The following is a 12,131-nucleotide window of genomic DNA, read 5'->3' as shown; positions in this document are numbered from 1 at the left end:
ATAGATCCGCCGCTGCCATGGCCACCAGGTAGCGAGTGGTGCAGGTAGAGAGGCCGCACTTTCCCCGGGACAGGATCACAATCGCCACTACATTCACTGGAGAGAGAGAGGGAGAGAAACAGACACTGGGCATTAGTTGACACATTCTCCGGGTATTAACACCGGATCGAGCTGCAGCTAAAGATGTCTGTGAACGGCTGCTAATCTAGCACCAGACGGGTCACACTATCTCTGAACTGTTCTCTTCAGTGTGGAGATAAAGCAATGTGTGGGCAATCATCAGCGATATAAACGAGCTGAATGAGCAACAACGATCGCTGCTGATCCCGATTCCAGTCGCTGATGGGGCCGGTTTCACTGACTTAACCGTGACTGACCAGGACTCTGGAAAATCAGCATCTGATGTTTCCAAGATGAGATACAGAGGGGAGAAACACACTGAAAATACTGGACACAGTATTATCAAACAGAGACTGAATGGCTCAGTTAACGGATTAATTCTACACCGCAGTTCAATTCGATAACACACGTGAGCAGATCCCTGGACACCGGATGGGGAGATCAGACCAAACTATTGACCAAAAGGCAGCGGGATACGATTGTGACAGACTCCACAGGGAGACGCGAAACACAGCACCAGGGGCTCTCTTTGATCAATAACTCAGAAACAGTGAACCTGACAATGAACCCCCCCACCCCCCAGTCACACCTTCTCGTAGAGCTACCTGTCCTCAGCACTGGGACAAATCTGGACAAGGTATAATTAAAGGCAAGAACAGCGTTTGAGTCGATCCCGTGGGTTAGAGAGACAGAGATTTAGTTCCCTTTGTCATTGAATATGAAAAATCGGAAAGTCGAATTGACAGGATCGATATCTCTGACGGATATTTGTACAATGATCATCAAGTTGGAAGATTGTAAAATGATCATGAATAGGTTCACACCGGTAACAATCAGAAATTCCAAACATGAATCCCTCTGCTCACTCACCGGGAACTCCAACAACGGCAATGAACACGTGCAATATTTTCTCCACACTCATGTACATATCCAACAATGCAGACATTTTCTCTGTCCAGTGATTTGGCCCCCCTGTGTTACACGCGATGTCTCGGAATGAAATGCTGAGGCAGCGCATGCCTCGGATTTTTAATACAATTCAGTGACTCCACAGGGACAGATTTCAACAGATTTAAAAATAAAGATTTTAATTTATTTACAAATCGATTACATCAGACACGTGAAATTCCCGCGGTGACGGATCGCGATTAAACTATTCAATTAATATGAAGACCATTGGGAGCTAATTTGTCCCAACGCAGGTGACTGAACCGTCCGAGTTATCTTATCAATTAAATGTGCTTCCAGTGTAAATATGCCCTTCAAAGTAACCATTTATCGGACACAAAATATTGATGTAAATTATGCCATTGTAGCTTGTGAAATTGTATTGAATCACGAACACTACGCCGGCTGGTGTCGTGGGATCAGCGCCGGACTTCGGAGCGAAGGTTCCCGAGTTCGAATCCATCCGGCTCCAAAAAAAAAACCTTTGTGTGTCTGTGTGTGGGTAGACCGACTGTCTCTGCCTGACCCTGCCGGACTGTACACGTGTCCATCTCCAATTCACTTTATCCCCTTGGTTTAGTCCCTTCTCATCTGTCTCCCCAAACTACACAGTTCCAACACTTCACAAAATGGCTGCCTGAACAATTAAAAAAAAAACAAGAACAGAGGGCAAATCAAATTGCATTTATTAGTAATGTATGTACAAATGAAATAACTTCGAGACTTGTCGCAGCTCCAAATCAGGAGGCACCCCTACATGCACATTAGATTGTGCCAGAGCAAGAATCATTTCAAACAGTTCACAAAAAAGGTTGTCTCCATTTAAAACATAGGAAGAACAAAGGTCAAAGTTGACATTGCGTTTTTATTAAAGGATGGATAAACGGAAAATCCTTGAAATCCGACACACATCCTGATGCCCCGGCTCACCCAGGTTAGTTTTCACCCCCAAATACGCCAACACACCCAACTTTGTTCAAATCAGTCTGCCTCCAGAAATTTGTGCTCACCAGAAAACCCTCATTGAACCTTCAAATCAGTGTCCACCCCAAAGCATCCGACACTACGAAATCCTTGTGCACTCACACATTCGCTGACATATCCCTAAAGCTGAGCACATCCGCAAAGCTGGATGCTCCGCCAAATCCGTCGGCACCCCCAGATTCACTGGCAAACCCCGATATATGCCTGCATCCCCATTTATCTGACCAAACAATAACATGTATCATCCTGTCCTGGTGACGTCTGACCTACCAATCCCCTGCAATATGGTCACAGTATGTACCCAGAAAATCTCTTTCGCAATCTTCACCACTTTCCGCACAACGGCTTCTGCCCTTTTATACTTAATAAGGTTACTGGGACACTGATACTTCTTCACTTTCCTAAACGCCTTGTCACACTCCCTAATCGCCTCTGCACACTCCTCAGTCCACAGTGATACAGCCTTTCTCCTATTAATTCCGTTTGTAATGGGAATCACCTCCACCGCAGTTTGCTGAATAACGTGACATAACCTTTCATTGCAAAAATACACATCTCCGTCAACATTCTGCAACGGTTCTAGAACTACTGTGAATATTAAATCTCGTACCCTTTCAGACACACAAGTTGAAAAACTGTTCTTTAATCAAACCATTACCATCCTTCCGCAAACAAACCCTCAGTGAACTGCGTTAAAATCTCAGCAGCAGACAACTCTTCGTGAGCGAGAACAAAATATACTTTCTTACAACTCAGTAGAAAGTTTTCCACAAGCGTTGTAAACCATAATCAGTTTTATACATCTGCCTGCTGAATCAAATATTTCTACAGCAAGTCCCACATACGGTTCATTCACATTCACAACTCTGCACCCTGCCTCCTTCCTTATAAAACTGTCAGCACTACCTCTCTATCAAATGACCAATCACGCCAAACGACAATATAATCCTGCACAGAAAAACTTAACTGTGAAGATAAACTCTTTTCCTGAATACTCAAAACATCGGGGGATTCTGACAAATGAGAAGCAGATTTCTTAATGCGTTGACGATGAAAACTCAGGCTGGGATAGACTAGGATGCAGATACTCCACCCATCAGATCTTCATTTACTGCTTCCAACATAACACCGGTTACACCGAGATACCTTTCTGCAGCTTTCACAATCATTTTATGTTTTTGCCAGTAGAACGAGATGTCTGATCAGTACAATTCACCACATCCATTATAAACACCACAAACTCCATTGTATCCACCAGTTCAGAGTCTATTCTCTGACTGGGAACACTTTATTAAGTCACCTTATTAGCAGTCAGAGTCAGGTTTAACTTTTTGCAAGGTCTCTGCATTAGACACACCCAACTGCACTTTAACCTGTTGACCTGATCCGCCTCTATTTTCCTAAGGCAACATAGTTGTTGTTTGCACATTCCCACCTCTCTCCATGACTGAAATTCACATTAACTAATCATCTCAATTGACCGACAGGTTCCTCTGCCAGTGACAGCAGGGACAGTGAAGGGTCTGAACTACGATAGGCCTGGTGGAAATCTGCCCCAAACTCAGACCCACCTCGTCTGCTCTATCGCTATGGCGGAGTTCAGCGATACAGCTGTCGGTGGTCGTCGGCCGCGGCATCTACAGGGACGGACGTGGCTCTCCGTCCACACCTCCGAGTGTCTGTTCCGGCGATGTTTGCCAGACCTTCCTCAGCCTCCGCCGATGCAGAGAAAATTGCGCCACCAGCCGGCAGCAGGCACTCTGGGAGTTATGAACTACGATCCTCCACACTCCTGGTGAATCTCCTCTGGAGACGTCCTGCACAAAATATACTTTGTTTAGAATTCAACAGTTTAATTCAGGCACAATCTCCTGAGGGGAATACTGTCGAAGTTTCGGATGAAACCCTCCAGTTTCAGCATTGAGAGTGGCCCTTCCAGGCTGCACTGGTGCCCAGCAAAATTGTCCCATCTGCCTGCGTGTGAGCCATTTCCTCTGGGCATGAGTTAGCTTGAATAGTCACATGGGGACAGGTGCTGAAAGGTTATTGTCCCTGCTGCAGGAGTCTTTAACTAAACCTTTCCTATCCTATACTTAATCACAATGCCTTTTAAATTTGTATCAGTACAGGACCACAAAGGAGATAGTGTTTACTCTCTTATCGGGCAGTAAGGTGGATTATTTACTCAGAGCCTGGTAGGATATACTGCAGATTATTGAGAGAGGCAGAAATGACATCACTAGTGACTTGACCAATATATTTGTGTTCTCTGTAGCCACGAGTAAGATCTCAGAAAAGCGCTGATCGATCTTATTCTGTTATTTAAGAAGGGGAATGGATAATCCTGGAAAATATAGACTCACGTTAGGGGTAGACACGTTTCTGGAGAAGATTCTTAGGGATTGGATGTAGAGTTATCAAACTCCTCACACGTCAACATACCCATCGTCTCCTCCGGAGTGTGATAGTCTGTTTCCCGACGGCCCTTTCGGCCGGCACCAGGACCATCCCTCCCGTCCATGTACCTGTCCAAGTGTCTCAATGGAACCTCATTTCACCCCTTCCACTGGCGTCTCATTCCACACTCACACTGTCCTCTCAATAAAGAAGTTCCTTCACATTTTACCCTTAAACCCTTTTCGTTTTACCCCGAACTGATGACCTCTTATTCAGGACTCACCCAATCTGAGGGGGAAAAGCCTCAGCTTCTGTGCGAAAAAAACCCTTTGAATCTTTCTCTCCAATTCAGGTCCTCGCCTCCTGGAAACATCATTATAAATGTTCGCTCTAATCGTTCAAGGTTCTTGATGTTTTTTCGTGTAGATGGGTGACCCTGGATAGATGCACGGAGCTTGGAAAAATAGAGGGCTATGGGTCAGCCTGGGTAGTTCTATGGTAAGGACAGGTTCAGTACAGCTATGAGGGCCGAAGGACTTGTATTATACTGTAGGTTTTCTATGATCCAAACTGCACACAATACTCCAGGATTGTCCTCAGTAACGTCCTTTACAACTTAAACATAACTTTGTAATTCGTGTACTCAGTACTTTGATTCATGAAGGCCAATGTGCCAAAGGCTCTCTTCATGACCCTGCCCTGAACTATGGAACTGTATTCCCGGATCCCTCTGCTCTCCGCAGACCACAATCCCCGACCAGTCACTGTCTGAGTCCGACCCTGTTGTTCCCGGCAAAGCGCAACACCTCACATCGGTCCTCATTACATTCCAGCTGCAAAACCGTCAGCCCATTTATCCAGCTGCTAAACATATCTCCAAGTTTTGATAATCTGCCTCACTGCCACTCATGCTCCGTATCCAGGTGTCAGCTGCAAATCCAGTTTACCATATTCCCATTGAAATCCACAGTTACGTGGAGCTGAGGAGGACGATGGCGCCTAACGGCGACTCCTTGTTTGCAACTTCGGAAAGAGCTCTAGTTCTATTTTAATATCTCTATTTTTCCCTTTCATATTTCTTTTGAAGACCCCGACCTGGAATTACAAACTGACTTTGGTTCTTTGCGGGAATGGGACCCGTTCTCGGAGTCTGACGACTGGCCGTTATTCGATATACCAAGGACGAGGGCTAAAACACTAGCGCGCCGTCAGTATTCCGGGATTTCGTGGATTTCGGGAGTCGAGGTCGGTGGCGTTGCAGGAAATCGATGCGTCGTGGGAGACGGAAGATCGAAAACAGCGAGCTGGCTGCTGGCCGTGTGTCCGGAGACCCGAGTTCCTCGGGCACAGAGCTCGGAACAGGCAACACAACAGACATTTAACACCTTAAATCAGCTATTTGTTATGTCCCTCCTGTCGCTGTGAAACAGGGACACCCACTTTTTCTCTTATTAGAGAGGGAGAGAGAGAGAGAGAGAGAGAGTGAGAGAGATAAAGAGAGAGAGGGGGGGGAGGCTGTGGTGTGTTGAATTACCGGGTGAACGTGTAGTCTGCAAGTCTGTGTCCCTATTGACGCTTTGCTGCACGTTTCAATGCTCGGTGGAGGGCGCCGATGCTTTCTTTAACTCGTAGGTAGCGGGGGGTGGGGGGGAGATGGTTGCTTTGCGTGGGTGGGGTGAACTGGGGGGAATTTGGGGAGCTGGCATTTAACTGTCATTCATTATTTGGGACACTCCTCTCTTTTCGTGGATGGTTGCGAAGAGTAGAATTTCAGGATGTATATTCTATACATTTCTCTTATATTAACTACACATTTGAAACATTTGATACCTTTGGAATATTTATATATCCTGTCCCTTAGAATGTCTGACAATAAGTTAACGGCTGGTGTCAGGCTCATCCGCCTCTACTTTCCCGGCTCATCGTCAGAGCCTTTCACCATTCGATAGGTTTCAATCGGTCACCCCTCATTCTTCTGAATCCCAATGAATGCAGACCGAAAGCCATCGAACCTGGAATCATGTTCGTGAACCTCGTTGAACCCTCTCCAGTTTTAGCACATTCTGCTGAAGATAAGCGGCCTAAACCTGTTCACAATACTCCGTTTGAGGCCACACCAGCATTTTATACAGCCGATTCAGATTCTCGACTGCTCAGGGCATGACTGGATATGGAGAGCGAGGGCAGTGGCAAAGGTTTGTGTAGAGAACACTTTTCATCTAGTGACCACAAGGTCATTTGTTTCACGGTAAATACGCACAAAGTTAGGTCTGGTGTGCGGGGTGAGATTCTAACTTGGAGAAAGGTCAGTTTTAATGGAATCAGAAGTAATCTGTCAAGTGTGGACTAGGACAGGCTGTTTTCTGGCAAATGTGAACTTGGGAAGTGGGAAGCTTCAAAAAGTGTAACCTTGGGAGTAAAGTTCTTATATATGTCTGACTGAATAAAAGATAAAGTTGAAAGATGTAGGCATCTTTAGATGTTGAGGCCCTGGTGAAGATATAAAAGGAGGTTCACTGCAGGTATAAGCAGGCCGGAACAAATGAGGTGCTCATGGAGTATAAAAATGGAAGAGAACATAAGAAAGTGATCTACAGGGTAAAGGAAGTCATGAGGTTGATCTAACAGACAGGGTGAGGGAGAATCCTAAGGATTGCAAAGGACAAAATTGGTCCTCTGGAAGACCAGAATGGTAAGCTGTGCGTGGAACGAAAGAGACAGGGGAGATCTTAGATTATTATTATTTATTTTTTGCATTTGTATTTACTCGGGAACAGACAGCAAGTTTTTAGATATGAATCAAAGCAACATCAACTCTCTCCTGTGGTAAATTGTGCCGTAGACTTTCGCTGTAGCAATGTTGTGTCAATTGAAACACCGGCCCACATAGACATAAAAGACGGGATATCGGTCAGGACGACAGCCCGTTTCGCTCATTTCCGTACGAGTGATCTCCATAGCGTTGAGTATATAAGACTGTCGGTGCTGCTGTGCTCCGTGTCCGCTGCGTGATGAACGGAGAAGCGAGGCTTTGGGCCTACTCCAGGCTGCTCCGGGGTTCGAATCAGATTTGGTTCTGATTTGGTTCAGAATGCTGTTGTTTGCTTCATTTTTTCACATCATTCATGTTTCTTCTCTCTTGATGGTCTTTAAAAAAATCATTATGATTTTTGAAAAAATTTGATTCTTTTGCATTACTTCCATTGTGGCAAGCTGCAAACAAGGACATCTCTAATTTGTAAAATCCATGTATTCTTTGATAATACGTGCATCTTGATCTTGAACAATACAGGAAGACTTTGCCTCGTCAGTCTTTTGTAAAGCGGTGGAACAATAATTGTTATCCTCTAATCCTCTGATACCTTACCTGTCGCTATGGATGATTGAAATCTCCAGACGGGGAGGGGCTATACGTATATAGAGTAGTATGCAAGTATTTCAGATGTATAGAAGTCTTCTGCTGCAGAAAAAAAAACAAATTCTTTAACATGTTAGAGATGGAAAACGGTGTTCCGACAAGGGACTATTGTGGAATTGAGTGTGAAGTGGCGGCGGGAAGGGGGTCTTGTTTGGGAAAAGGTGAAGTGAGAGTGGAGGGAGTGGGAAGCACTGGGAGGCGTTCTGTAATGATGAACAAGCCAACTGATTGGAATCAAGTGAACTTTGTTTGGTGTCTCAGGGATGGAAATGACTGCATTATCATCATCAACACCCTCTCTTCTCTCTGATTCCTCCTCTGCCATCTGTCCCAAGTCCCTCCGCGTCCCCCCCCCCTCCCCAGTGTTGCTGCATCATCGCCTTTCCCAACATCGCTTTCTCCCGCCAGAGTTATAAACTCGCTCTCCAATGGGCGGGTTGTCAAATACAGTCTGAGCATCCAAACTATGTAATATGTATATTACCTAATGTATGTGAATAAAAACAATTTGGAATTGCGGATATGTGTGCTAATAGGCTAGTAGATGATGTGGAAACCGGTAGTGTTGTAAACAGCATAAAAGACTGGCAAAGCGTGGAGTGGAATTTAGATCAGTTGTAGCCGTTAGACCATAAGAAATAGGAGCAGAATTAGGCGCATCAAAGCTGCTCCTGCTGATCCACTTTTCATCACAGCCCCAATCTCCTGCAAATAGAAGGAAGTGTATACCCTCATCCCAATCATTTTCATTTTCCACACAACACGTCCTAATCACAGTCTTGAGGGTAGAATGAAACCTCTCCAAGACTCATGGCGATTCTGGATGGTATGCAAATGAGGTGATCTGCTTAGCTCCCAGTTTATAAACTATCTGTTGAAACAATCCTTGATCAGATTGTTTTTCCTTAGGCAACCAAAAATAAGTAAAGAATTTTATAAGAGCCTTTGTTGCAGTTATAGTTGTTATATTCCTAAGTGTTACTGCCTCTGGAAACCTAGACGCAGTGCACATGATAGTCAGCAAGTACTGACAGCCAGTTTTTGTTTTTGGTAATGGTCCTACACAATCTATAATAATTTTGGAACACGGTTCACTGAATGCGGGAATAGGTTGCAGTGGGGCCACTGGAGTAACTTGATTAGGTTTACCCACAATTTGGTAAGTATGACACTTTCTGCAAAACGACGCCACATCTTTTCTCATACCAGGCCAGTAAAAATGTTTTAAAATCTAGTCCACAGTTTTCCTTACCCCTTGATGTCCACAGAAGGGCACACTATGGGCTAAAGTTAAAACCTCATTTCAATAAACTTTAGGAACAACTACCTGGTGAACAATATTCTATTCATTACTTGCAGGAATTTTAGGTGGTCTCCACTTCCTCACCCATACCCCTTTCTCAAAATAATATTCTACACACCTTATCAATTTTATTAATTTGATAATCCCAGGGTCTCTACTCTGCTCTGCTATAATCCCCTTCCGAGACAAGAGACAAATCTTCATGGTCAGACTTACTTCAAGAATCTTGTTCAAACAATAAAGGTAAGAAAGTTTCTGTCACATCCTCAAAACACGAATCATGAGTTGAACAATCATGAGTAACAACCTCATTCTGCACATCAAGCTTTTTAGTCATAGCTCGAGTTACAACACAGGAGGAAACTGTGTTAGAATCCATCCGTGGTTCCTCTGACTTTATTGTCAAATGCACTTCAGGAAAAAATTTGTCCGCCTGCCAAGTTATTTCCTAACAATAAAGAAATATCATTCACAGGCACTCTAGGTTGTAGTCCTACTTTAACAAGTGTTGTAACTAACCCTGACTTTAAACTTACTCTATGCAAACGTACAGGCATAAGGGCACTCCCAACACCTCGTGTATAATTTACCTCACCAGTATCAGATTCATCATTAAACTTTAACACACTGCCTAACATCAGTGATTGAAAAGCTCCAGTATCCCTAAAGATTTTTATTGGCACAGGAGTAGATCCTTCTTTCAAGGATACAAATCCTTCATTTATAAAATGATCATATGCCTTCTGAACTTGGTCAGACTCTAACAAAGCTTCATTTGTGTTTATGAAACCTGTGGATTTACAAACGTTTCAGTGCGTTCCACACAAGCATCTGGGACTGTTTCCTTCTTCTTCTTTTTCAATCGGAAAAGTTAGCTCTTACGTGACCAGGTTTCTTACAATAATTACAAATAACACCAAACTGCCTTTTCCTCACAAGTTTACCTTACTCCTTACCTTTCTCACTAATTTGTGATTTAATTTCTGGTTTAACTTAATTCTCTGTGTTATTTTGTCTTTTAAAAGTTCTGCCCTGAGGAAATTTATTCTTATTGGGTTAAAGCATACTCATCAGCTAATTTAGGAGAGTCTTGCAATGTAGCAGAGTCTCTCTTATTTAATTATGTCTTTACTTCATCAGGGATGCTCCTTTTAAATTCCTCCATTAAAATCAGCTCTTTCAATTTATTATAGCCCCTATTTACATTGTTAGAGGAAACCCATCTCTGAAAACACACAGCTTTATCGTGGGCAAATTCCAGATTAGTTCTTTCCACAGATTTCTTCAAATTTCTGAATCTTTCTCTGTATGCCTCCGGAACCAACCCATACGCCTTTAATATGTGCAGTTTCACAGTATCATAATCAAGTGCTTGCTCAGCAGTTAAAGCTGTGTAAAGTCGTTGTGCTTTGCCTTTAATTACACTCTGTAACAACACTAACCATTTCTCTTTCGGCCACTCTGAAATCAAAGCAACAGTTTCGAAATGTTGAAAATATTTCTCTACTACTGTTTCATTAAAAGGAGGGACCAATTTAATTTCCTGACTAACAACAAACGTTTTTCTAGAACCAGAAGACTCAGTCTCGGACCTTAATTCCACCATCGCAAGTTCAAATTCTGTCATTTTATTTGCAGCTTCTAATCGACTTAGTTCCAAATTTGTTTCCAATTGCTTCTGATTTAAATCAGCTTCTATTTTAAGCTTTTCTTACGCTATTTGTTCCGATTGTAGCAGTGTCGCTGCTTTACTTACAGGGAACTGATCTAAAATCGTTTCATCAAACACCCCCAGATCTATATAGTGTTTCACGGTTTTCCTCTGAATTACAGGCTTTGTTGTAAATTTCGAAAAACCTTTATGTTCCAACCTGCTAGCAATCTCAAATACATCATACTTTTTCCGCCTTCGCTAACAACTCTGGGTCTGGCGATGCCAGGAATTCGTCAATGTTCATTGTTGCCGAATACCACTCACAAGCCAATAAAATAAAAGAATTGGGTATTCCCTTTTTCCAAAACGCCGAGATACTGTATGTTACTGAAAAGGAGTGCGCGTGGGTTTGCTGATGGTCGCGGATTAGGCTGTCTCGCCGGATTTAGGGTTACACATTAATCTGTGATGCATGCGGATGTGGATACTGTAGAGAGAGTGCAGAGCAGATTTTCAACGATGTTGCCAGCATTGGAGCAGTACTCTCTGAGAATAGATTGCTTGAACGTAGCGTTTTCTCCTTGGAGCGACGGAGTTTGAGAGGTGACCTGATAGAGGTGTATAGGATGAAGAGGGTCAATGAATGCATTTATAGTCAGAGGCTTCTTCCCAGGCTGAACTGGCTAACACGAGAGGCATAGTTTTAAGCCGATTGGAAATAGGTACCGAGAGAATGTCAAAGGTATGTATTTCTCAACAGAGTGGCGGGTGTATGGAATACACTGCCGAAGGCGGGAGTGGAAGCGAGTACAATAATGTATTTTGGAATCCAGTGGCTTAAGTATGGAGACCCAAAATGTATGTGTGCGTGACAGATTTTGGTCTCAGTAACTTGATTCAATTTGTTGACTCGTTGATAAGACAGACTGATGAGGGCACAAGGAGATGGTATACGGTTAAAGACAAGATTAATAATAGAGTGGCTGAGCATAGAGATCTTGGGATCAATAGTCATATCTCCCTGAGAGTGTCGATACAGGTCGATAAGGAGATTATGAAGACTTATGGAATGCTTCGTAGAGGCATTGAGTTGAAAAGTCAGGGGATTACGCTGCAGGTTTATAACCTGCTGGTTCGGCCGGAATTGGAGTATTGCAAAGAGCTGTGGTCACCCCGCTATAAAAAGGATGTTTTCGGGAAGGTGGAGAAGAGATTTGCAAGGTCACTGGCTGGTTTAGCGGACATATCACGAGAGTCTGGACAGACTTCATTTGTTTCGCCTGGATCGTTGGAGGCTGAGGGGAGAT

General features: G+C 43.6%; 1 protein-coding gene across 1 annotated transcript in view; it reads right to left on the bottom strand.

The window, feature by feature from the left end:
• LOC140724028 (zinc-binding protein A33-like) overlaps positions 1 to 11,128 on the bottom strand; it is a 45,231-nt gene extending 34,103 nt beyond the window's left edge. Inside the window, exon 1 of the mRNA XM_073038515.1 lies at positions 11,069 to 11,128. Within this exon, the coding sequence (XP_072894616.1) occupies positions 11,069 to 11,128 (60 nt within the window). The remainder of the gene's footprint in view (positions 1 to 11,068) is intronic.
• Between the last annotated feature and the right edge of the window lie 1,003 nt (positions 11,129 to 12,131).

Source organism: Hemitrygon akajei, unplaced genomic scaffold (genome assembly GCF_048418815.1).
Source record: "Hemitrygon akajei unplaced genomic scaffold, sHemAka1.3 Scf000153, whole genome shotgun sequence".
Taxonomy (NCBI): Eukaryota; Metazoa; Chordata; class Chondrichthyes; order Myliobatiformes; family Dasyatidae; genus Hemitrygon; species Hemitrygon akajei.
This window is presented reverse-complemented; position numbering and strand designations above follow the sequence as displayed.